General features: G+C 47.6%; 1 protein-coding gene across 1 annotated transcript; it reads right to left on the reverse strand.

The window, feature by feature from the left end:
- Positions 1 to 1,415: 1,415 nt before the first annotated feature.
- Positions 1,416 to 27,179, reverse strand: LOC135820971 (WD repeat domain phosphoinositide-interacting protein 2-like). Its single transcript, XM_065334028.1, has 14 exons — positions 26,891 to 27,179; positions 26,722 to 26,804; positions 23,600 to 23,700; positions 22,917 to 23,039; positions 19,526 to 19,565; positions 19,326 to 19,387; positions 18,388 to 18,423; positions 15,305 to 15,397; positions 11,943 to 12,013; positions 9,827 to 9,934; positions 9,455 to 9,599; positions 5,939 to 6,024; positions 5,306 to 5,459; positions 1,416 to 3,485 (listed from the first exon to the last, which is right to left on the reverse strand). The coding sequence occupies exons 1-14, from the start codon at positions 26,950 to 26,952 to the stop codon at positions 3,309 to 3,311; spliced, it is 1,341 nt and encodes a 446-aa protein (XP_065190100.1). The 5' UTR covers positions 26,953 to 27,179; the 3' UTR covers positions 1,416 to 3,308.
- Positions 27,180 to 27,482: the final 303 nt, after the last annotated feature.

Genomic DNA, 27,482 nt, shown 5'->3' on the forward strand with positions numbered 1-27,482 from the left:
GCACACGTGCTGGAAGGCTGAGCGCTCCTCTGCTGTTGGTCTATGCGCCACCCTTGAACAGCGATGCCTTCCCCGTCCCCGGACACCGCGAAAGCAGCGACCACACCTGTCACAATGCGCGGCACAACATCCCTCCGCCGGTGCCGACGTTCCGGTAGTTCCAGGTGGCACTGCGGCATCCACCGTTGAGGCACACACATGCCGGACCAAGCCACCGCGGCTTCTCAGCCACCGCCCACACCGCCCGCACTGACTGGCGCCCCGAACACACACACACACACACACACACACACACACACACACACACACACACACACACACACACACACACACACACACACACACACACACACACCTATTGCAGTGAAAGACCGTGGTGGGGAGAAGGTGCTAAAGATAACTCCCCGCATGGGCTAGACAATTTAATTCTGCTTTAAATTCTTTTCCCTTCCCATAAAGTCTGAATTTCGGAATGAATGAACAAAGTCGCTTCCGCTACCCATTTTTAGACAGATCATGCACATGCATGACTTGTTCTGCACAGCTTGCCCTGCACATTACAAGAGCTCGTCACTGCTGTACTGATGAGGCCCTTTTAGTTCTTATGGTCGAAACAGCTCACAAGTTGAAGTAATAGTTGCTGTCTCTACAATGTCAATGTACAGCATTGCGTGTACAATCATGTACATAATTATGTTGTTGGTTTCAATGGTTTGACAGCATGAAACAAGGTGGAGGAAAAAAACAAGGTGGAGGACACCGTCCGTGTTAGGGAACAGTGACCTTACTGCAACCATCCACGGTTGGTAGAGCCCTGGGCCGTTACTACATGTAGTAGTATTGGATTATCTAATACCAATCATGTACCTGTGGTAGAGAAACTCCATTGGCATGCCGTGGGTCAAGTGACAGACATGATGAAAAAGTCGGTGGATATCACGACTCCCTACTCTCTAGCCCTGGTGGATATCCTGGAAAAGGATAGAGCTGGGGGGGGGGGGGGGGGGGCTGCCACTCATACTAAACAGGTAAAATGGACCGTGTGGCCCCAGCTACCCTGGCATCAACTTGATCAAGAGTACATAACCCCGAGGGGTTATGTACTCTTGCTGGCATGGGGTAGTATTCCACTGGATAAAAGGTTGCATGTACTGCTAGAACTGCATGACCCAGGTCACCGGAATTATACATTCAGAGACTGCAGGGAGCCAGGGGTGGGTGAAAAGTTGAAAGCGGTTTTTAGGTTGGGGCAAAAATGGCAGTATAATATGAAATGAGACAATCAAGAGTGAATCGTACGGGAATGAGGCACATGCTGCATCAGGGCCCTGATCGAAAATCTCGCCACTACCTCCCGCATCCACACAGCGCCGTACCGAAAAATGGGTAGCGGACAACAAAAAACAGACTTTGCATGACATCTTGCTCAACATGATTATTCCCCAGAGAGGGAGACACACAGTATACAGGAGCACACAACAGATAAATTTAATGATTATAAAGCAGCCAGATAAAAATTCCAGAGTTGAAAAGGATAAAAGCTGGAATTTGAACAGTTCATCAGCACAGGTGTTGGAATAAGAATCAGAATATGGGGGGGGGGGGGGGGGGGCAGGGGCAAGAAGGGTGGTTTTGAAGACAGCGCTGATTGTTCTAGGTATACGCTCCCAACGCGACTAGAAAGTAGAACGGCTAAAGAGACTGGAGAACACACCACACAAGACATTGTCTGGAAATCGGCAAAAAACAAACAAACAGCGAAAATACTCCTACAGCAGCATTGAACGAAGCAGGGCAGTGAGAAGGCAATACACGTCGTTTCAAGCAGTCAGCGGTGGATTAGATAGCATATGGGAGTGTGTGGTGGGTCGGATGGCATGTTAGCGTGTATATACACGAGAGAGAGAGAGAGAGAGAGAGAGAGAGAGAGAACCCGTGAAAAAGATAATATTATAATAATTATTATAAAGTATGGGCAGACCGAAAGAGGAAGCATGGTTAGAGGATTGTCTACAATGTATCACATATGAACAAGCAGGCACGCACTCTCAACGTATTAGAAGCAAACAGTGTTCACAAGATATGACCAAGACACACAGGGACTGGCTATCACCAAGACACACAGGGACTTGCTGCATGATACTCAAACCAGAGAGTCTCAACAACGACGAATGGCGAAGCCGGTATGTGCCCGGCCTCAACACACGACTCTATTCTAGAGTTCCAGAGCCAGGAGTGCGCACTGCACAGCATAAAGCTTGGCAAGAACGATTGGCCACGCCGAGAATAATCCAGAACGACAAACGGGAGCTGTGATGCAGCGGCACAGCACCGTACCAGTGGCATATTCATTGTGCTGCTGTTAGAGCCAGATGCCGCCACGGTGGACAACGGACTAATGGTACACAGCACCGAACACGGTCGAACAACGGATTGTTGTGCCAACCATGGCCGCACTGCTCGCGCATATACAGCAGTGACAGCAGGATAGCTGCAATGACATGTCCACAAGCTGCTAGCAGCAGTCAAGGGCTGGGCAGCACGTGCCGTCCGGTTGTGCGTATGGGGTAATAGTAAGCGACAGGGCAGCATAATGACTTCAACGGCAGCAACAGCATGACACGGACATGAAGCTATGTGCATCAGCGACTGGCGATGGGAACGGAATCGAGTACCGGCTGCATGCATCTTTGCTGTTCTTGATACATCACACAAACACAAACACACACACACACACACGCACACCGTTGTCTCTAGTACGCGTGCATTCATAACAGATTGAGCCGGCCGGCACTGCATATCTCCCGGCCATATTGCTTGACGAATCACCATGCCAACATGGCGAGCAGATCAGCACTAGGTAACGGCAAGCCACGCAGAACGTAAAGAAGGCCACACGCTGTTGCTGAGCTCAATCACAACGTTCTGGAGGCGGTCATCTCATGATTTGGCTGGCTGCCTGCTCCACGACCGCCGCCAGTGAGTGACCCTGTACTGAAGCAATCTGGAGCAATCCTCGTCGGAATAGGACGGTAGATGTACGATGGATGGATGGACGGACGGAGAGAGAACGGATACTAGGTCTACTGTAGTCGACGGAGGATGTTCAAGTCACCGACCAACTCCAACCACGCACACACAGGTATGTATGTACAGCAACATCATCTGTACAGCAACATCATCTGTACATCACAACTCAGTGCTGTTGGCAAGTCAATTTGATCCAGTGATGAGTAGTAGTAGCAGTTGCAGGGCAAGGCGAGATGAGTCACAATACAGATATGTCAGCCGTTTCGTTACGCGCAGCATCAAATCTCATAATCCATGCATTGCTCCGGTGCAGAGGCTGCTGCCGCTTCTGCTGCTGGGTCAGTGGCCGGTAACGCTTCCGCCGCCGCTGAGCTCTCTGAGACACTGTGGCTGCTGGGACTGCCGTGGACACTAAGGTTAGCCAGTCCACCGACGATGCCGGATGTGGCAGCATCCTGGAGAGAGAGAGAGAGAGAGAGAGAGAGAGAGAGAGAGAGAGAGAGAGAGAGAGAGAGAGAGAAAGAGAAAGAAAGAGAGAGAGAGAGAGAGAGAGAGAGAGAGAGAGAGAGAGAGAGAGAGAGAGAGAGAGAGAGAGAGAGAGAGAGGAGAGAGAGAGCACTTTACAGACAAGCAGAGCTGCTATTATATTCGCGTGGAGCAACTCCGAATGCAGTGATGTTCACCTCGCCATCACCCAGTTGCAGGAGTTGCAGGAGCAACACTTGTAAATCCGGGTGACGGCGTGGACAGAATATTGAAAAGGGCATGGTATTTCCGTCCATCTAGTTCCAAGACAGCGGTTTACCACATTGCACTGTGGGATGTTGACACAAGACACAACGAGCCTACATATACTGAATATAGCTATAGTATAGATACTACATTGGACTAAGTCACTGATTCAGAACTGACTACCTGTACAGCCCATAGGCTGTGCACACTCTGCTGATATCCCAATGCACAGCACACCACTGCACTGCACTTAATAGCATTGGGCAGCACAGCACACCACTGCACTGCACTGAATAGCACAGCATAGCGCTGCATACTCAGTGCATAGCACTGCACTGCACTGAATAGCACTCCACTGTATAGCACAGTACTGAATAGCACTGCACTGTATAGCACTGCACTGCACTGAATAGCACTGCACTGCACTGAATAGCACTGCACTGCACTGAATAGCACTGCACTGCACTGAATAGCACTGCACTGCACTGAATAGCACTGCACTGTACTGAATAGCACTGCACTGTATAGTACTGCACTGAATAGCACTGCACTGTACTGAATAGCACTGCACAGCGTTGCACTGCACTGTATAGCACTGCACTGTACTGAATAGCACTGCACAGCGTTGCACTGCACTGTATAGCACTGCACTGTACTGAATAGCACTGCACTGTATAGCACTGCACTGTACTGAATAGCACTGCACAGCATTGCACTGCACTGTATAGCACTGCACTGCACTGAACTGTATAGCACTGCACTGTATAGCACTGCACTGTATAGCACTGCACTGAATAGCACTGCACTGAATAGCACTGCACTGAATAGCACTGCACTGAATAGCACTGCACTAAATAGCACTGCACTGTATAGCACTGCACTGAATAGCACTGCACTGAATAGCACTGCACTGTATAGCACTGCACAGCATTGCACTGCACTGCACTGTACTGAACAATATCTAGGGCCTTTCCCCACCAAAATGTATGTGATTCGGAGTTACGGACGTTTCGAAAAGTTACGGGCAGTGGCCGGTCCTGGACCGCCCGGATAAGCGAGGTACGAGTGCATCTTGACGTCGAACATAACGTAGACACCACAGTACGCCGTCCAGAACCTAGATATTATACAGAGTTACATACTCTGAGTCAATTTGGATACTTCATGTAGTTCTAAAACAGACCTGGACGTGCTTTGCCACAACTCAAATTCGCGCTGCCATTCACAATATCAGTGGATAGTAGCGTGAAATTGAGGTTGCGGACGTCTGCCTGAAACACATCATGTTGCACACTGGGGTCCGGGCATTATCGATATCAGGTCGGGTATACAGCCGTCCCTCTTTAATCCAGCACTTTCTAAACCAGTGCCCTCTATAAACCAGCATAATTTTCAGATACCAAAATGTCCTTTTCATGCACATTGCAGCAGTAAATCAGATTTTCTAATCCGGCACCCTCCCTAATCCAGCAGAATTTCCGTAGCACAAATGGTGCCGGATTATAGAGGCACCACTGTACAATGTCATGTACAATATACATACCGGTGTTGGCTCGGGCTCGGCAACCAAGCTTGGCCGGATCAGATGGCTGGTGGCCAGATCACACTGGCCTCCTTCGGGCTTGACGTTGTACACATACAGGTGACCGTCACCGCACGCCACCAGCACACGCGGAATAGGGTTGTCCTGCGACGCACTGCAAACACCACACACACACACACACACACATACACACACACACACACACACGCACACACACACACACAGCCACACACACAGCAGTAGCAGAAACACACAAAGAGCGAGGACGTTGGAAGGGCGGACAAGAGCACGTTCTACTGTGTCTACAGGCCCGGCGGAACCAGTCTGGTTGGTCAGGCCATGGCCGGACCAACGTGTTGGCCAGCAACGTGTGTTTACTGCTGAGGAGGTCATATGTCTGCCCTCCATATCATACACACAATGTATGTAGGGTGTGGCCGGACCAATCAATAACTGCTTCCGCAAGTCCTGGTTAGCTGTTACAAGCAGTACTACCCACTTAAAAACAACTTGCACACAATTCACAGCAGACAGGTAATGCATGTGAGACTGTAGTGATGCAACACAACATGAATATGCAGGGTTAGCAAGGGTTAGCACAAGGCGGCCAACACAGTCATCTGTTTCTCTTACCAGAGGAATGCACACGTTGTCCGATGGCCGGTTTCTGGTAGTTTGGCAAACGCAAACGCCCTCGGCTGTGCTAGCCCGTCTGTCATCTACGAATAGCAATAGAAAAGACACACACACGGTACGTGTGTGTGTGTGTGTGTGTGTGTGTGTGTGTGTGTGTGTGTGTGTGTGTGTGTGTGTGTGTGTGTGTGTGTGTATACACAAACATCAATATCAGAGTACATAAGCCCCCGATGAGACCAGTGTTGCCACATCATTCTAGCCAAATATCAGTTATTATTATTATTATTATTTTGCTTGTTCGCGTTGGCATCAACCTGCATAAAGCAGGTATATAGCCTTCGCTTAAGCTGCCATAAAAAAGAAAGCTCATCCTAAGCGAGAGGGCTAGAGGGAAATATAACGATAACGAGATACAAAATACAAAGAAATCCAATGAGTTCAACGTACAATTCAAAACAAGAAAGAAAGGAAAGAAAAACAGAGCCGAATCTACCGATTGATCCATCAATCGACAAAGGGGACTAATCCGTTAGTGTTGCAAAGTAGAAGCTGATTATAGTTGCAGATCTCCAGGCCAGGGCCAGCATATTGCCGATTCTGGATAGGTCTCCGCAGCATTTGATGTGGTAATTATCATAATGTTTGATAAAATTGTTAGAGTATCTAGTATCTAGAGTACCAAGTATCTAGTATCTAGAGTATCTAGTGTAATTGTATCCGTTATTATTGTTAAGGGTATCTAGTGTAATTGTATCCGTTATTATTGTTAAGGGTATCTAGTGTAATTGTATAACTTCAGCCATTACACACAGCACACATTAGTTCCTTCCACTTTGGACGATCCTGGGCGAGCTGCCTCAGTGCAACTAGATCCTCGTGTGATGCGAGGGAGTTTGTGGATCTGGAAGTTTTCAGGTCGTTGTTGATGGATCGCGGGAGTGTTGTTCTCGGGCGGCCTCGGAACCCTGAGCTTCCTGGCTGAAAGTATGCTGACATAGCCTGCTGGACCGGGGATGAGGTGTCTAGTCGAAGCATGTGGCCAAACATTCTCCACCTAGCAGACTGGATGATTCTGCTGAGTGGCTTGGAGCCAGTGCGCTTGTACAGTGCTTCATTGCGTATTATACGGGGATATTTGACCCCTATGACTGCTCGTAACTGCTGGCGGTGGAACGAGTCAAGTTTCTTTTCTTGAGTCTCTGTCAGGCTCCATGTGCCGCAGTTATAAAGAAGTATTGGGAGAATAAAGCTGCCAATATCAGTAGCATGAAAAAATAAAATGCATCATGCGGGGGCTTCGCCCCCGGAACCCCCTCCCCTATATAGCGACCTCGATACACACACATGCAACACTGATAAGAAAAAAACATTTCACAGTTTTGCGTGACACTCAGGCTGAGTTTGCCGATTTTTCCCCGAAACGGATGATGATTTCGCTTATAGGCGATTCACACGACAGGCAAATCCACGTTTGTCAGGTGCTCGAAGGAAGTGAAACGCGAGGCTGCAGTTCACACGGCCGCGGGTGGCGGCCAGAGCTCCCGCGAGTATCCGGTGAGTATACGGCGTTACTGTGGTGATTTGGAATGAGTACCCAAAGACGAAGGCCAAACAACCAGGGTTCAAGCCTACCGTACGATAGTACGACCTCACAGCCTCATAACTGTGAAAGTGCCCGCAGATGAGTGCATCCGTGGGCAAAAAGGCCATGGACACTTTTGATTCCCGCGGGCAAATTTTGGTCGCCCGCAGGAATATCTCCATGGTGACTTTCCTGTAAACGTGGATTTGCCTGTCGTGTGAATTGCCTATTAGCGCCTCAGGAGATAGCTATGGAAACACTCGTGATGCGCAGTAAAAGTCAAAAATCTGGATCATGACTCCTAAATCATGCATAAGGTCAAACTTGAACACTTTCATGGCTGTTGTCGGCAGGAGAAGGTCAATTGTCGGCAGGTCGTGGCATGCCTCAAAAGTCGGCAGGCTACTGACATGTCGACAGGTGTGGCAACACAGTGAGACTGAAACTCCGCGCGTGGGATATCCGACAACAGAATAATCAGTCACATGATAGCGTAACTTGTAGTTCCTTGGTCATTTTCTTTCTTGAATGTTGGTTGTTCCAACTAGGAACACACGCTTCTTGCCGAACTTGACACTTGACTGACTCACGACTGCCATCCGGAGCACACGAGGAGAACGTCGCACCTTCCACTCGGCAAATCTGCAAGAAAGCACCACTCCCTGCTCAATACACAGTGCTTCGGGAAATTCACCCCTCATCAGTTGAGCTTGAGTAGGCTGAGGAAGATTGTGGCAGTCGCGAGTCAGTCAAGTTCGGCAAGAAGCGTGTGTTCCTAGTTGGAACAACCAACTTCAACAAACTACACAACTCGTATTTTCTTTCTTATAAAATTAATCCTTGTCTCTTTATCCCAGTCCATGACTGCAAGATCGTTAAAGGGGAAGTTAAGGCAAAAATTAAAAATTTCACCAGTTGTAGTCTTCGGGGTGCTGAGTCGAATGGTCGTGGTCCGAGGAAGCTGAGACGCTCCCTTCCTACTTGAATCCCAATCGAACTCGCGCACTTCCACCGAAACTGGGTGACTGCGCCCTACTAGATGGGGATTTGTATGCAAAATGTCACTAAAAGCGCCATTTCGTTCTTAAAAAAGCACGGGTGACCGCGATTGGCCCATATGTTGTAGTCTTTTGGACGCTGAGTCGACTGGTTTTGGTCCGAAAAGGCTGCGATGCGGCGTTCCTCCTTTATTCCCAATCGAACATGGTTGAAGAAGCGGTCACGTGCTCCTGCGTACACCAGTCACCTGGTCACCGTGCCTGCAGGGTACAACTTACTAGCCTGTTTGACCTTTTTTGGGTGCAGTCCTGTCACTCGAGTTGAACCCGAGTTGAACCTTGGTGTGAAAGTTGTCACCTGCTGGCGTGGTGACCAGGTGATTTGGGCACCCAGGACCACGTGACCGCTTCTTCAACCATGTTCGATTGGGAATAAAGGAGGAACGCTGCATCGCAGCCTTTTCGGACCAAAACCAGTCGACTCAGCGTCCCAAAGACTACAACATATGGGCCAATCGCGGTCATCCGTGCTTTTATAAGAACGAAATGGCGCTTTTAGTGACATTTTGCATACAAATCCCCATCTAGTAGGGCGCAGTCACCCAGTTTCGGTGGAAGTGCGCGAGTTCGATTGGGATTCAAGTAGGAAGGGAGCGTCTCAGCTTCCTCGGACCAAGACCATTCGACTCAGCACCCCGAAGACTACAACTGGTGAAATTTTAATTTTTGCCTTAACTTCCCCTTTAACCGTTTAATGAATTTTGGACAATCATTACATTAATTTTGTGGCTCGTTATAATCGACACAAAGTTTGTATTACAATCAGCAAAATGTGAGAACAACAATGGACAAAGAGTTACTTAACGCATTCAAATGTAATCAGGGCGCTATACGGGAATCATACATGATCTTACAGTGTAGTAGTCTACTCACACTGGTTAACTGCGAGGGCAGGTATCTAGCTGGTGCTTGAGCTACACTGCCAAAATAGCTCATCCAAGATTGGTCTTGGCTGGCTTCGGCCTTCTCGGTCTCCGGTGATGCCGCCGCCGCCGCAGCTGATGAACTTGCAGCAGGTCTGAGCAATGGCACGCACAGACACAAGTATGCACATGCACACACACACACACACACACACACACAAACACACACACGCAGTAGGAGTAAGAAAAGCTGGGAAATACTGTCTTGGAGTGCACATGTGCCAGTACCATATCGATGATAGAGCAAGCGAATGTATCCCGAAAGAACACACACACACACACACACACACACACACACGCACAGACACACACACACACTTACCCTGAGCTAGTGGCGTCTAGTTTGAAAACATGCACAGTCTCAGTGTTACTGGACGCGCACAGGAAGGCATTGTCCGTGCTGAAGGCTAGCGTGTAGATTGTCACACACCTGAAAACCAAACACAGCCATATACAAGCAAACATGAAAAAGCATCCACAGATGGACACACACACACACACACACACACACCATGTACCATGTACCATGTAAACCCCCCGTCGCAAGAGAAGCACGCAAATCTGCAAATGCACTGGATGTGCACCCACAGATTTTCTCTTTATAGCAACGATCTGATTCTGATTGAAACAGATCAAGACAAGCGCCAGATAACTGTCTAATCCACACAACTGGCGAAGCCATGTGAATCGACCCCCCAATGCACACCTGGTCTACACCACACGGAGTACATCGGAATAGGACGGCCAAGACAGTTACCTATGCACACCCTACACTTGCTGGGGTAACCAGTATAGACAGCACGCTGCTTTGATAAAAGCAGACACTAGATGCACTGGTACCTTGAAGTGAAATTGGAGTTATTTTACCAACCAGCCTCGGCAACTGGGTACTGGGAACCCAGGGCCAACAGACGTACCAACAACCTCAGCCATGAAAGCTATATAGTAACGACACACTGGATTGTGGAGCCGAAACTAGCCCAACTTCCAAAAATGATTTGGCAAGAGGGTAGCCTTCCGACAGGTTGGACACACACACACACACACACACACACCCACCCACACACCAACACACACACCAACACACACACCCATACCCACACATCGACCACTCAAGCTTTAGCCGAGTTACCCGAAACAAGGAATAGATCAAGTGTGGCTTTATCTTAGCTATTATGAAGAGGTTCACAAGAAAAAGGGAAATTCAAGGTTTGAATGGCTTTTCAACTCAAGTATTGACAACTAAGCGGAATAGATCAAGTGTGGCTTTATTCCCGTAGCTATGCAGAAGACGTTACTTCAGTAACGTCTGGCGCTAGCCAGGGTCCACACAGCTTTAATTTGGTGTTTGTTTGTTTGTTTGTTTGTGTCACGCCTGGAGCTATCCCGTATCTGTGACTACAAAGGCTCTACAGGATTGTACATAACAGCTGGCCACAATATTGGCTGGCACCGTATCTGTCCCGTAACGTACCATCAAGCACAGCTGGCCACAAATAGCTGGCCACAATAGATGGTATAATATGTGGTATATGGTTCAGTTCCAAGAGGAATCTGGAGCTCGCTGAACCAATCGATAGTCGATAAGCACTGGCCAACGAGGGACCACTCTTTGCAGGCTCTGAGGGATGTATCGAATGAAGAAAAGTTGAACTGACTTGGTTCGGCAGGGATGGCAACACCTCGTGTGTCTCGCTGACCTTGTAATTGGAGTCTGGCGAGGACACTGTCGTGGTCGGAGGAACCCAGCGGTGCGGCAGTTGAGAGGTTAGAAAGAAGTAGTGGGTGGTTGGTTATAACCAGGTCTAACGCACTGGCATGACCACTGTGTTGGGAGTAATGTGTGGGAAAGGTAACGAGCTGTGATAGGGAGAGCATTTGAAGCAGACACAGCAGTTGATGACGAACCGCATCTGTGGTCGATCCATACCATTCCGAGCAACGAGCGTTGAAGTCCCCAGAGACGAGAAGCATGGAGTCGGGCATAGATAAGCGTTGCAAGATGGACTGAAATTGAGGAAAGAAATAATCGGTTTGGCGGTGTGTCAATGATGGCGGCCTGTACACCGATCCTAAACAGCGCAAGATCATAACGTGAAGCAACTTGGAAGAATGAGTATGAATGCAAAGTGTATCGGGGAATGAATGTAGAGCGATTGTGCGGGTTCGAATCCCAGGTTATGCCTTGAAATTAAAATAGGAGAATTGAAAATTTATAACATCCCTATGCTTTTTTTTGTCCAGGTCATCAAGGCAAAAAAGCATAGCGTAGGGCCCTGAGCTTCCAAGCTCTCTTGTCTTAGCTATTATGAAGAGGTTCACAAGAAAAATTCATGGGAAATTCAAGGTTTGAATGGCTTTTCAACTCAAGTATTGACAACTAAGCTGAATGGATTGTGGGTGTGTTGGAAGACACAATGATGCACATCCACACTCACCTTTTCAAGCCTCGCCTGAACTCAAACATTTTCGCAGCTGTCTTAGTGGAGAACACACGAATGACAGTGCCCTGTATTGACCAAACAAACATGTTCAAGTGCATACACATACACACATACACACGCACACACATACACATGCGCGCGCACGCACACCACACGCACACACACGTACACCACACGCACATACCGCACTCATGCGATTAGAGCCCAGTCTTTTCCAGATCAATTGCAACCTACAGCTCCCAAGTGCAGATATCCAGCTGTGAGACTGCTGCCTTTGGAAACCAAACTGAAACATAAGTCGAAGGACGAAGCAGTCAGCCATGCCTCTCATACCATTGGAGTTCTTGTATTCGAGCAGGTTTTAGTAGTAATTGTAGTGTTGCTCCTGGCGTACTTTCTGCTGCCTCTAATGCAGTCTCTGCTGTTTCATGCTCAGGAAATTCGAGATCGAAGGTGAGCCGTCTTCACGAAACACTTGTTGGCCCAGGCAGAAAAGGAGGTCTCCAACAACTGATCCTGTGTGCAATTTGCATTGTGGTGTGTCCTCAGCCGCATTGATCGTGCGAATGAGCTAGAGGATGAGTTGGACGATGAGCGGGAGACACACGCTGGCACACGAAAGGACCTGGATGCTGTGAGTTGTGAGCTCAAAGAAACGAAAGCTAAGTTGGCAGGTCTGCGGCGTAATGTTGAGAAGCACCGTGAAGGCGTTCGCACCTGACGACCGAAAGATCTGATACTATACTGGCTTCTTCAGCATTGGCGTGCTGATGGCTTGTTTCCCATTTCTTGAAGACGTGGGCAAAGTCCATGTGGCCCTGGCAGGGCCAACGCACTCCCTCTGGAGAACGTCTCACAGAGAAAAGTGGAGCGCCAGCAAAACTGTCGCTTGAAGACCAGTTCTTCCTGGTGATGGTTCGGAGCAGCGAGGACCGCGAGCGGCACACTAGCACCGGCTAGTGGCAAGCAGCTAGTCAGAACATCCACAACAACAGCTGCTGGGATGGCGTCTGCAAGACGTGATAGGCTTCATATCATCCCTGACTGTGAGTCGCACTTTCACGTCGTGGACTAACTTAATGTACTACAAGTTTGCTGAGATACCACTTTGGATGTCACGGAAGAAGGCGACAATGCTCATGCCTTCATGTTGCAAGCAGTGGTACCCATCCACCAGGACCGTTATCGACGGCACCGAGTTCTTCATTGAGCGTCCCTCCAATCTTGCTCGCCAGAGTGCCACCTGGTCTAGCTACAAAAATCATATTACCATGAAAGCCATTGTACATAATGTCCTCAGATGGCACAGTAGCAGTTGTAAGCAGTATATTTGCGGGGTCCATTCTGACGTAGAAATAGTAGAGTAGGATGGGCTGCTCTCCCACATCGAGGCAGGCGACAACGTTACGGCTGGCAAGGGATTCGACATTCAGCATTTGCAAAGTTCGATTGGTGTCCGTTTGAGCATTCCTCTTTTACTCCCGACAATGTGTTGAAAACCAAAAAAATGCTGCTGTGCGCATTCACTTTGAGGGTTCCATCAAAAGAATTAAGAAGTTTTCATTGCCTGGTGGCAGTGGCGTTATTTCGGACAGCCTGTTTGATATGACTGTACAGATATACATGTAATTCATGTTTGTGGAGACACAGAGAAAGGAAATTCTAACGTTGAGATGGAACACTCCACGGAGCATAAAGAAGTTCGTCAGTGTGCTTGCAGCAGAAGATCAAGCTGGCAATGTACGCACACAGTACACAGTGTGCAGTCACCAATAGATGATATGCCAAATATTGTAAACCATGTAATTTTAGGTGCATTACGAATTTCGGTGTCAGGGTTCTGCCAGGTTTCAGGTGTAATATAGAATTAGGTGACCAGCCTACCCGCCGCATACAGTGCATACTCTGGCGCATTTTAGGTGTTAATCTAGGCACCTGGTTTTCTCTACCGGAATTACCGAAATTAAAGTTACACCGAAATTGAAATGTTTTACAGTATTAAACATGCAACTAGACTCGAGAGGGCATTGCACACCAGCTGCATACATAGTATACCACAATGTGTACACGGTAGGCCCCTAGCTCTGCAGGAGCACAAGTCATAGGTAACCATACAACTTTGCTCTTTGTATGAAACTACTCTGCAGTGCCCTCCCCAGTTTAGTTGCACGTTATTCGCCATACCATCTATTGGTCTCTAGCTGTAGGTACAACATTATTCGGTACACTCTTCTCGCCATTGTTGGCAGGACATTTGAACGCACATTAAAAAAATTTGGACTGGACGGAAATGCATGAAAGTCAATACTTTGTACACGTCTACTCTTGAAGCGGCAGCCTTTGGCTAGTCCACAAAAAGAAAGACACTTTATCTGCTGGCCTATCATTGTCACCCGTCGTCTGGGACTCGACCATCCTTTTAACTGGATCGTCACGGACCAAAGCGCTTTGCGAGCGTTTCATAAAGTGGCGATACAGCAATGCAAATGACACCTCAGGCAAATCAGCCAGGCAGGAGTCCCAGTCGCCCTGCGGTAGAGCACGTAACTGGTGCAAATTAGGGTGAGAACTAACGTCTTCTCGTTCAGCCTGAAGACGAGCCAGCCTTCAAGTAATGTTGGCACTGTCATTGGGATCAAAAATCCCCCCCCCCCCCCTTGTGATCGAGCGCATGTGCAAGTTTGGTATTGTTTCGCTTTTAAAATGTTCTCCTTGTCCATGGCATTGCCCCGGTGGTTTCAGTATCAAAATTGCAGTTCTTGTTGCAGTTTCTGTTGAGTCGTGACAGCTCAGAGTAAACTTCAGACTGGGTTCTTCTTCGCTTTCTTTGCTCTAATGCTGGATGAAGTGAATGGACCAGAATTAAAATAGTGCCCTCTCTTGATACGTTTCCCATCCGGGATGGACTTTGAAAAAAGAGCGCCCGAGTGCACATATCGAGTGAGTCCTACTGTCGTGGACATGGAAGTCCAGTCTAATGACCGGGACCGGCGCCCTCACTGCGTACAGAATGTTGCATGCAGCACTTGTTGATCCGTATTCGTACTCACGACTGCATTGCCAGGACCCTGGGGCCGCTTGACGTCCGATTGGATTTCCATGTCCACGACAGTACATATACACCCACCATACAATACAGTGCTTGGCTACCACTGGCAGCTGGTGATGTAGGGGAGGAGTTCAAATCGTATCCACTCTGGCAAGGTACGTTTGGGCCTGGTTTAAATTCGGATTTCGAAAACTTAACTTTCATTGCTATCAGGTCCGGCCTCACTTTTTCTCTGTGTTGCGATGATGAGTACCCAAAGGACGAAACAGTTATGTCCACAGATTGAGTACCTTTTCACATCACGTACCTTTTCTGAGGCAGTGGCAATCATTTTGCCGTCCATGCTGAATGCCAAGGCCACAACCGGAGATGCATGTGCGTTGATGGTGAGAGCGTGCTTCTGCACCGCGAACACATGCACACACGCACGCGAACAAGGACTCTCATTAGTGCAACTACAAATTGAACAAGAAAAAAGCCCGGACATCAAGACAACGCAATGTCCTACCGCTGAGAGTGCTCTGACTTTGGAAAGTAGCGGGTCAAGCATGACGCTAGCCACACAAGCCAGCATGTTCTATCATGTGTGCTCCACAAGAACAAAGCCAAGGAGGGAAATAGCAAATTCTACTTATATATACTTATATATACTTATATATACTTATATATACTTATTCTCTTGCGTGGGGTAGTGCCTTTGCTGTTTGCGTTATGCAGAGCTCACTGACTTGTCAGTTTGAGCACTTTGGCAAGGTACGTTCGAGCCTGATTGGAAATTTTTATTTCCATTGCTATCAGGTTCGGCCTCATTTTCTCTGTGCTGCGCTGATGAGTTCAAAAAGAACGAAACAGCATGCTGTCCGCAGATTGAGTATATATAGAACGAAACAGCATGCTGTCCGCAGATTGAGTATTTCGCTCCTGCTCTTGTAGCAGTTGAGCACTCTTGCGTGGGGTAGTGCCTTTGCTGTTTGCATTATGCAGAGCTCACTGACTTGTCAGTTTGAGCACTCTGGCAAGGTACGTTCGGGCCTGATTGGAAATTTTTATTTCCATTGCTATCAGGTTCGGCCTCATTTTCTCTGTGCTGCGCTGATGAGTTCAAAAAGAACGAAACAGCATGCTGTCCGCAGATTGAGTATTTCGCTCCTGCTCTTGTAGCAGTTGAGCACTCTTGCGTGGGGTAGTGCCTTTGCTGTTTGCATTATGCAGAGCTCACTGACTTGTCAGTTTGAGCACTCTGGCAAGGTACGTTCGGGCCTGATTGGAAATTTTTATTTCCATTGCTATCAGGTTCGGCCTCATTTTCTCTGTGCTGCGCTGATGAGTTCAAAAAGAACGAAACAGCATGCTGTCCGCAGATTGAGTATTTCGCTCCTGCTCTTGTAGCAGTTGAGCACTCTTGCGTGGGGTAGTGCCTTTGCTGTTTGCATTATGCAGAGCTCACTGACTTGTCAGTTTGAGCACTCTGGCAAGGTACGTTCGGGCCTGATTGGAAATTTTTATTTCCATTGCTATCAGGTTCGGCCTCATTTTCTCTGTGCTGCGCTGATGAGTTCAAAAAGAACGAAACAGCATGCTGTCCGCAGATTGAGTATTTCGCTCCTGCTCTTGTAGCAGTTGAGCACTCTTGCGTGGGGTAGTGCCTTTGCTGTTTGCATTATGCAGAGCTCACTGACTTGTCAGTTTGAGCACTCTGGCAAGGTACGTTCGGGCCTGATTGGAAATTTTTATTTCCATTGCTATCAGGTTCGGCCTCATTTTCTCTGTGCTGCGCTGATGAGTTCAAAAAGAACGAAACAGCATGCTGTCCGCAGATTGAGTATTTCGCTCCTGCTCTTGTAGCAGTTGAGCACTCTTGCGTGGGGTAGTGCCTTTGCTGTTTGCATTATGCAGAGCTCACTGACTTGTCAGTTTGAGCACTCTGGCAAGGTACGTTCGGGCCTGATTGGAAATTTTTATTTCCATTGCTATCAGGTTCGGCCTCATTTTCTCTGTGCTGCGCTGATGAGTTCAAAAAGAACGAAACAGCATGCTGTCCGCAGATTGAGTATTTCGCTCCTGCTCTTGTAGCAGTTGAGCACTCTTGCGTGGGGTAGTGCCTTTGCTGTTTGCATTATGCAGAGCTCACTGACTTGTCAGTTTGAGCACTCTGGCAAGGTACGTTCGGGCCTGATTGGAAATTTTTATTTCCATTGCTATCAGGTTCGGCCTCATTTTCTCTGTGCTGCGCTGATGAGTTCAAAAAGAACGAAACAGCATGCTGTCCGCAGATTGAGTATTTCGCTCCTGCTCTTGTAGCAGTTGAGCACTCTTGCGTGGGGTAGTGCCTTTGCTGTTTGCATTATGCAGAGCTCACTGACTTGTCAGTTTGAGCACTCTGGCAAGGTACGTTCGGGCCTGATTGGAAATTTTTATTTCCATTGCTATCAGGTTCGGCCTCATTTTCTCTGTGCTGCGCTGATGAGTTCAAAAAGAACGAAACAGCATGCTGTCCGCAGATTGAGTATTTCGCTCCTGCTCTTGTAGCAGTTGAGCACTCTTGCGTGGGGTAGTGCCTTTGCTGTTTGCATTATGCAGAGCTCACTGACTTGTCAGTTTGAGCACTCTGGCAAGGTACGTTCGGGCCTGATTGGAAATTTTTATTTCCATTGCTATCAGGTTCGGCCTCATTTTCTCTGTGCTGCGCTGATGAGTTCAAAAAGAACGAAACAGCATGCTGTCCGCAGATTGAGTATATATATATATATATATATATATATATACACAACAACAAGGTTGTCAGTTTCATAACACTAAAAGCTTTTCACCCATTTTCATCAGTAGATACATGGGAATGAGCAAGAACGAAAACGAAGCCAGAATTTATACTGGGGGTAGAGAATCAGCAAGAATATTCTTACGCGCCTCAAGTTCACACTACACTACCATAAGAATGTATGGAGCAGTGGAAAAATGCGGGAAACAACACATGAGGGGAATGCAGTACCAGAACAAACACGTGATAAAGTTGTCAGTCCGGTTGCAGCTTGATATATATATATATATACACACAAGGGAATGGTCTCAAACTGCGGAGAGTGCTCAATGCAAGTGAGGCAGAGCTTCATCACACACAAGCGGAAAAAACCGTCGGAGATCAAATTCCATTATAATGGAATTTGATCTCCGACGGTTTTTTCCGCTTGTGTATATATATATATATATGACTTAGACAAGACTCCATTACAATTTACAACATTTTAAAAGCGATGAGGTGAAGTGGCAAGATCAACATGATCAACTGTCTGTCTGTCTCTCTCTCTCACACACACATACACACACCCGCCCTTCCCGCCCACACATTTTGAAATTCAAAATAATGATACAACATAATACATGATCACTTACCAAGTGTACTGTGTCGAATAGCATGACCTGGCCAGACTGCATGTGAGAATAAGAGAGAGAAAGAGAGAGAGAGAGAGAGAGAGAGAGAGAGAGAGAGAGAGAGAGAGAGAGAGAGAGAGAGAGAGAGAGAGAGAGAGAGAGAGAGAGAGAGAGAGAGAGAGAGAGAGAGAGAGAGAGAGAGAGAGAGAGAGTCAAATCAATTTCCAGTCAAGTATAGTCTTTCCTGTGAGTTGTTGTTGTTGTTTCTTTATTTTACTTCACCATATGAACAGAGTGACAGCTCTGCATCCACTGCACTGAGCAACTGTGCTAACGTTAGGCCGGTAATGGTGACACTTCCAGTATTCTGTAAGTCAACAAATATTCGGCGCATATTGATTTCTGACTATTTTCGGCCTGATCATATTTGGCCGAAAATTTGCTGCAGCTGAAATTTTGTTTTGCAAGGTTCAGTGTGACAGTGTATAGGCGGAAGCAGCACAGGCCGAAAATTTGTTGCAGCCGAAATGTGTTTTAGCCCTGGGAGGCCGAAATTTGAATGGGCCGAAAATTTGTCGACTTACAGTAAGGTACTTTGCATAGAACATACTTTTTCTCTTTGTATAGGATATAGATCACACACACAACCAAAGCACACTGGAGTCGGCAAAGCTAACACGCCGTGGCATGGCATAACGAAGGAGCCGGGAAACAACGGTGTGTGCATGAAACCGACAACGAGACGCCGGCTACATGAAGTAAAACATTACATGACCAATCAGTGTAAACCCCTTCTAGGGTTACCGGTAAGATGACCATTGGTCTGTAGCCAAGAACAGCAACAACAGCAACCACAACAGCAACAACGACGACGGCGACGATGATGACAACAACAACAGCAGTGGCAGCAGCAGCAAGACCAGCACCATAATGAAGAACACTACATGCAAATGACATACAGAGTCTTTGCCAGGGTAGGCCAGATAATTGGCTTCCTTGCTTGTTGATAACGCACACACACCTACAAACAAGGAAAAATCGGAAGGAAAGAGGATTAATCCACAGCGACGAATGCATGTAGAACGGAAATAGAAAAACCAACCAGCACAGTCCCTTTCCCAACCGAAAGACAGGCGTACAACCTCAAACAACTCCTTACCCATCGCGTTGTATGGAGCATCACGTATAGTGTGTACCATCTGGAGAGTGAGAGAGTGAGACAGAGAGAGTGAGCGAGAGAATGGGAGAGAGAGAGAGTGTGTGTGTGTGTGTGTGTGTGTGTGTGTGTGTGTGTGTGTGTGTGTGTGTGTGTGAGAGAGAGAGAGAGAGAGAGAGAGAGCGAGAGAGAGAGAGAGAGAGAGAGAGAGAGAGAGAGAGAGAGAGAGAGCGAGCGAGCGAGCGAGCGAGAGAGAGAGAGAGAGAGAGAGAGAGAGAGAGAGAGAGAGAGAGCGAGCGAGAGAAAGAGAGCGAGAGAGAGAAGGAAGAGAGAGAGAGAGAGAGAGAGAGAGAGAGAGAGCGAGAGAGCGCGAGAGAGAGAGAGAGAGAGAGAGAGAGAGAGAGAGAGAGAGAGAGAGAGAGAGAGAGAGAGAGAGAGAGAGAGCGAGCGAGAGAGAGAGAGAGAGAGAGAGAGAGCGAGCGAGCGAGAGAGAGAGAGAGAGAGAGAGAGAGAGAGAGAGAGAGAGAGAGAGAGAGAGAGAGAGAGAGAGAGAGAGAGAGAGAGAGAGAGAGAGAGAGGCTACATATCATTGACTCTGGATAGTATGTAACATCAATGGCATGGCTGACATGGCAGTGACAAGGAGTGAAGCTATAATGGATTGTGTCGACCCTGAGAGCCCCACGAGAAACTGACAAACTGTTCTCACAAGTTGTGGCCAAGAGAAAAGAAAGGAGAAAAGAGCGTATTTGGCTCTTCACAGATACTTTGACGGCCATTTAAAAAAAAAAAACATGATCTGACCAAGTACATGTACACTAAAACAGCTGAGTAGGTAGGTCACAACAAAGGGAGCCAAGCACAGTGCAGCCCTGGGAACGTGGACAATTCACACACAACTACATGCACAGGCAGACAAAACACCCAGACTACAGAGTACACACAACACACAACATGATACACATCGATGGAGCGGGACACACAGTCCCAGAGTCCTTGTCTCCTACCGGTGTTCATCATTTTGCGAGCCACCATAGCCTGTACGCTTGGTGAAGTAAAACAAAGAATACCATATCATACATACTCTAGTCGGGATGTCGATGCGTAGTGGGCACATAAATCCTCCAGCCTAAAATGCATCATTCAAAATAGACACCATGTGATTATCATTTCACTGTCCTTGCTGCACGTTTGGGAATGTTCTAGACTGCGAGAAGACGAGTGCAGTCTCGCACATTGCTCTCAGCTCCACCGCACAACCAACTAACTGCAGCAGAAGATAATGCTTCAACTGTGGAGCTGGACTATAAAGGGGGATTGCTCTCAGCTCCACCACATAACCAGCTAACTGAAGCAGAAGATAACGCTTCAACTGTGGAGCTGGACCTTATCAGGGGGGATACGAGGACAGCATTCCGGACCTACATGTAAATCAAGGGTCGCATCACCTCCTGCTGTCAATAGCACCGGAAACAACCACCAGCATCCGGAGGGCTCGGCAGAGGGAGCAACTCGGTGATGAAACTGCCCAGAGCACACGGAGCTGGCTAGTCAAACTGAGAGAGTTGACGTGTGCCCTGACCTCGAGCCCAGTCAGTTCTGCCACAAGAGCCACAGCTCCTGCCAGGACGACATAATATGTGCCAGGTTGCGCTGGGGAATTCTGCTACCTACATGCGATTCACACAAAGAGGATCTCTGGCTCTGGCGAGCTCCCGTATTTGGTGATTTTGTCCTACACGGCGGGGGTTGAAATTCATAATGGCACCTTTGCTGGGCTTCGAATCGCACAATGTACATGTACTGTTTCAAGTGGAGTCAAACGGCTTGGATTTACATGGTTTTCACAATGAAGTGCTTTTGGTGCAAAACCTGACCGGATTCCTGTTCTTCCTACAGCTTGCTTTCTCGGAGAATAGACTTTAGAAGCATAATAGGAAGTGCAAAAAAACTCCAATGCCTGACCCATTCATTTATGTCCAAAAGCAAGATGCTGATCACTTATGAATGGATTGTAAATGCACATTGCCGATAAGGCGCAGTCTGCTGCAAGACAGGCTTGCGCTTGCTGGATCAGCTGATCAGCATATCAGCTGATATCCCGTACCAGTACGGGGCATTTTGAAACGATTAGATTCCAAATATTGTAAAGGCGAGAGACAACAAGGAGCGCTCATGCCGTGATGGTTAATGGGAAAGGAGAGAGTGCGCTCGCGATACTGAAGACAAACACGGACAGTACAGATTGAACAACAACGGTACAATAACAGACGGACAAACATACATAACTATACGGATAGCACAGAGCGAACAAGAACGGCACAAGAACAGACGGACAAACAGACATAAATATACGGATAGTACAGAGCAAACAACAAAGGCACAAGAACAGACGGACAAACAGACATAACTATAAGCAGTGGCATAGCTGGTACACCTTTTAGGGATGCACCGCCGAAATGTTCTTGAATCAGTTCGTACTTTCAGCAGTAGTGGTAGTAGTTATGCTTGTATTCTGCTTGCCGTTTCCTTTGCGTTGGTGTTTTTTTAACACAATTGATTTCACAATCTAATTTTCTTTTTGCCCGTACAAAAGGCTTTAGTAGTAGCAGTAGTAGTAGGTCGATAGTGGTAGGTCGATAGTAGTAGGTCGATAGTAGTAGCAGTAGTAGTAGGTCGATAGTAGTAGGTCGATAATGATCCGGTGAACTGAGTTGTGAATTTGCAGTACCCAGGGAAAGAGCATGTGTGCTCACCATTTTCACTTTAAGTTGTAAAGTCGCAGGATGCCTCACCGCTATTAGTTAGTAGTAGGTTAGTAATGGAAATTGCACTGTTCCAGTACAACACACTCTCCTTTCCAGAGAAACTAAACGTTAGCTACTGGTAAAGCATAACTACAGTACATGTATCTTCACTAGTTTGAGGGAAAGACAGAAACGGGAAAAGTCTGAAGAAAAAATTGACTGTCACCACCAGGACTCGAACCAGGGACCCTCGCTTGTAGCTAGTGATGCTCTAACCACTGCGCACTAACCACTAACCACAGTACATGTACTATGAACAGGTTCTACTATTTGGCAGTGTTAGCAATGATCGATGGCATTAGGTGTGACAATGAAAAGGCACTCATGGATTTATCCTAACCGTGAGAATGCACTCAAATATCAACACAAACAACCACCGCAAACAGGATAAGGATACAGCACAAGGAAGATCACAAGACAAGAGAAAAGCAGACCCAGCTACAATCACAGATACAGCACATATCATTTCTTCCTTCCTTCTTCCACTGCCATGACTGGCTATGTGGCCCCACTAGGGGCCTAGCACTGACATCGGCTTCTACAGGAGTAAGCCTGTCTTTAACACGCGACACTACGGGTATCCATACCTTCATGTTCAGTATGTCGTGAAGAAAAATGCAATCGTCAGTGAGAACGGCCAGGCGTTCGCGATTCAGCCGGACGGAGCGAATTTGACTGGGGTACTTGTAGTTGCAGATTTCTGTCCCTTTCTGCGCGGAGGAGATGGACAGCCACGGTAATTATCATCAGAATCATATGACACAAACACCGCGTGTATGTAATACCCTGCTAGCTGCAGATGGCAATGCTGCTACTAACATAAGAAAGCGATAGACTACTGATCGAAGCTGCACCACCCCTACCACCACCACCACCACCACCACCACCACCACCACCGCCAGCAGCAGCACAAGCATACATCAGATAATGGCGAAACTTCCCTCGACATAAAAGTACCAAATTTCATATGAAACTTCCATACCCCAGTCTCTCAACAGTATTCTTTATCCAGGAACTTCCATGGGCTTTTCTCATAGATTCTACGTGCAGTGCAACCTCTGAACTACTGCGTTAACAAAGGTGATGCAGAACAGGCGGTATATCTGGGTGTAATTCACTGTATGATTCGGTTCATTTCTTTGACCAATACGTACAGCTAATCTGGTCGATCATAGAAAATGAACTGAATCGCATTTTATAGTGCGTTAAGTCCCAAATGTATAAATTTTATACATTTGGGGATTTTACACGAACAGTGCACAGAACTTACCCGAAAGTGGCATATCGTTAGTCTGAAATTCTCCGCCTGACTGACCAGGACAACGAGAGAGCTTGAAAACAAACGCTCCACGATACCGATCTCATCTCCATCTACAGGAACAAGAAAGGACATTGAAAACCAAACCAACAGCAGCAGCAGCAGCAGCAGTACAAGGAAGACCACCATGGTCGATTTAGACCAGTGCCACGCACATCTCCTAATTACTACTGCAGACGCATGTAGCAAAAGAAGGGTCTACGAGCGGGATTCAAACACATGGCATTCCTTGCTGGTTTGGTTTTTCTTTCACTGTGAGCGACCCCCATCTCCCTTCAGTCTTTTGTTGCTCCTGAATTGTAGTGCCCCGGATAGTCCTGTAACTATAGGGTCTACAGTAATTAGTGTTAGTTGTAGGTGGAGTCCCAGTAGCTAGTTCAGGAAATGTGCTGCTCTAAGTAATTCGCTCTGGAACGCTGAGGGTTGAATTTCACTTGCCATCCCTGCAGAGATGAATTTGACGAGCTTTGCAGCTCGCTTGTTCAAGACTTGGGGAAAAACTGCTCTACACACAGGAAACCGCTGTGGCTAAGCCAAAGTGTATCCTGCCGTTGATTACGCAAGTGCAGGAGCACAAGGCATCAACACCTGTCCGGCCATGCCTAGATTATCGGCTCCTGAACGATGCCATCGTGTCGCAACCTGGCAACGACGCACCGGCATGCAGCGACACGATCCGCAAATGGCGACAGTCTGGCCCTGCTGACGAATATGTGCTGCTCGACGTACGCAAGGCGTACCTGCAAGTCCGCGTCGCGCCAAAGCTGCAACAGTACCAAGTTGTACTGTGGCAAGGCAAGTTGTATGCGATGGAGCGCATGGGCTTTGGCCTATCAAGGGGGCAGGTGTTGTAAAATGATGATTGTGTTGTTTTCCTGTGTGATGGCATTCCCCCAAACTGTCTCGTCTAGTTGCGTGCATATGTGATATGAGCATGCGCTATTTTGTAGCCGAGAGTCCTTTTGTCAGTCTTCTTGTTCGTCTCTGTCAGAGCAGTTTGCTTTTCCGTCTTGTCAATATAAATAATGTAACAAACAAGTCTTGTCCTTTGTAGGGTTCCAGATGAGACTATCACGAACGATCTATGTAGAGAAGGTACGGCCGTTCCTGTTCTTCTCAACAAGCTTGATGTGGCATGTCTGGCCAAAGCGCAAGGCACAGTGCTCTTCCCCACTGCGCAGCGTGAAGTTCTTGCCAATTAGGAAGAAAACCGGGTCGACGAGCTGCTCCGGGTTCTTTCCACCAAGAACTTACGACTTCCACAGCACGTCATCATCCTTAGGCCACATAGCACTGGCCTGCTGCCTCGTCTTGGAGACTGAGCCGTATTCGTGTGGCACACTTGACTTTGCCATGGCATATATCTGGCTGTCTGAAGCCAGGGCGAAGGAAGTCTCCAAGAACTATTAGGGTGGTTTCAAGACCCGCAAACAGACCCCCAGGACAGTCAAGGCGTTCAACAACCCGCAATGCCCAGAGGCCCCAGAGCGATGCATTGGCTCGCTATCCAAGACGCACACCGCCAAGCGCCCAGCCAGCAGTGAATTGTATCTCACACCTCTAAGCAAGCCAACAGAGGACGAATGGTATTCAATTTAACCACTTGGCAAGGATACCCTATGGACCATGGTCGCCGACATGTGTGCTTGAAAAAAAGAAAAGCTGGTCTCCTGTTTGCTTCGGCAAAGGCAGCCCGAGCTCGAGAGTTGTGTTTGTTGAGCCATTTGTCCATGCAGCGGCTGCGACCTGATTTTCCCTGGTGCCCATCTCTGCAAAATAGACATGAAGGATGCGTACAATTCGGTGGCGGTGCACCCAGCCGATCGAGTCGCTCTATGCTTTTGGCACCCAGTGTACCAGGAAGCATGGCGATACACCTGTCTCCCTTTTGGTTTAGCTGACGCTCCACAGGCTTTTACCAAAATACTTGTTCCGGTGTTGGCCTATCTACGGCAACTTGGCATACGGCTAATAGTTTACCTGGACGACTGACTGGTGATAGGCGACCGGGAAAAGGTGGATCAGGTAGCTTAACTGATGGCCGACCTGATGGAACGTCTCGGCTTTCTGGTCAACCAGTCCAAATCGGTATTAGTGGGCACGCGGATGATTGCATTCCTGTGTGTGTGTGGGGGGGGGGGGGGGCATCCAGGGTTACCGATTGTTTATATTATTTTTTTCCAAAACGAAGCGTTTATATAGTACGTACGAACTTTACTTCATTGTCACTTTGTAACATTTGGAGGTTTACAGAACCCTAATCGATAGAGTAGTGTCCCAAAATACAGAGGTGCTGTGTTTGTTTGACCACTGTCCTGAAAGACAGGGCCATCTGAGACACACAATTCAGGAGCAACAAAAAGACTAAAATACAAGTTTTCATGTACTACAGTCTATACACAGTCGAGTCACCATGTATGCTTGACGGGTAGACATTCGACAGGGGGTGAATCAATGGTCTTTTACGGTACAGTCGAACATCACTAATCCAGTGGCAGTGCTCAGCGCCTCGAGTACCTCTGACAGTCGACAAGCCAGATAGCAATAAACGTATGGCTGGCTGCATTGAAACTTTGTCAATATTATTATTATTATTATATCAAACACAATAAAGAGAAGGTGGTTGTGGTGGGTATTGATCAGACAACTAAGTTACGTTCACCCATGGTCATATTTTACATGGCAATGGGCAATCCCATCAACTTGAATGTGACTATGAACATTTTTTTCTATTATTAAATTTTGTGTGCAGATTTTACTAAAATGTACTAACTACTAGTAAAATCAAAGGCAAAATCATATCCTAATAGTACAGCTATCACCTACTCGACATAGTCAGCTATTGAACGACACCCACTCTTGAGTGGTCGGATACGCGACATTTGACTCTATAACTATTGTACTGAAAACGAGGATGTTTCGCTTCACCGGTTTGGCTCTTTCGCAAAGCCCAGGCCAGTGGAAGACACCCACAGACTAAAAGAATTGAGATTGAGCAATTATTTCAACAGACTCAACGATGAATCAGTCCGCTAATTTAATTCAACTAGCTTTGACATGACTGTTAAACCTACCATAAACATAAACTTGGTCCAGGGAATCGATATTTTGGAGCGAATAGAGTTTATAGCCCTCGCCAGTGCCAACAGCAAACGACCTGAGACACACACGACCAAGCAACGCATTCACCTGGGATGACCCAGAACAACTGGAAGCCGTTCCAAACACCCAACGTATTCTTACGTCGTGTCTTGATTGAAATTCACGAAGAACGGCGGCCCGTTAGAATCATTGGAGAGGTTCATCTTGACCAAGCGTCCTCACCCGAACTCGGGCTATTACTTTTTTCAACTCTGTCCAACTGAATTCAGCACAAAGATGCAGACGACTAAAGCTTTGGGGAACTTGTTCTGTAGTCTAACTCTAAACCCAATGACTATCAAAAGGTCAACTCAACTGCCAGTGCCATGAAACAAAGCAAACAACTAGTTTGATCTGTTGAGGTGAAGTCTGAAGATGTGAGAAGAACTGAAGATTGACTGCTTGATTTTTTTGCTGGAGAGTCATCTGGTTATGTAACTCACATCAATATCCTCATGTCTACTACGTCATCATTGCATGGAAAGCCAGGATCTGACGTCATTTATCGTATGTCTTGTGCATGTGCGTGTTTTCCAGGCGCCGCTCGACGCTCGCGTAACCACTGGTAACGGTAACACCCTGCGCGCGGTCCCGCCGCTGGGGGGAGCAGGGCCTAGGGGGGGGGGGAGCGCGACGGGGGCCGGGCCCGGGGCCCGCGGGGGTAGATCTACTCGTACTCGAACTCGTAGATCTG

Source organism: Sycon ciliatum, chromosome 7 (genome assembly GCF_964019385.1).
Source record: "Sycon ciliatum chromosome 7, ocSycCili1.1, whole genome shotgun sequence".
NCBI classification, from domain to species: domain Eukaryota; kingdom Metazoa; phylum Porifera; class Calcarea; order Leucosolenida; family Sycettidae; genus Sycon; species Sycon ciliatum.

Coding starts and splice junctions, on each gene's coding strand:
- LOC135820971 (XM_065334028.1), bottom strand. CDS start 26,952: ATGAACCTCTCCAATGATTCTAACGGGCCGCCGTTCTTCGTGAATTTC. Junction 19,566..22,916: donor ACGACATACTGAACATGAAG/GTATGGATACCC, acceptor CTCACTCTCCAG/ATGGTACACACTATACGTGA. Junction 9,935..11,942: donor TTCAGGCGAGGCTTGAAAAG/GTGAGTGTGGAT, acceptor TTTGGTTTTCAG/GTGTGTGACAATCTACACGC.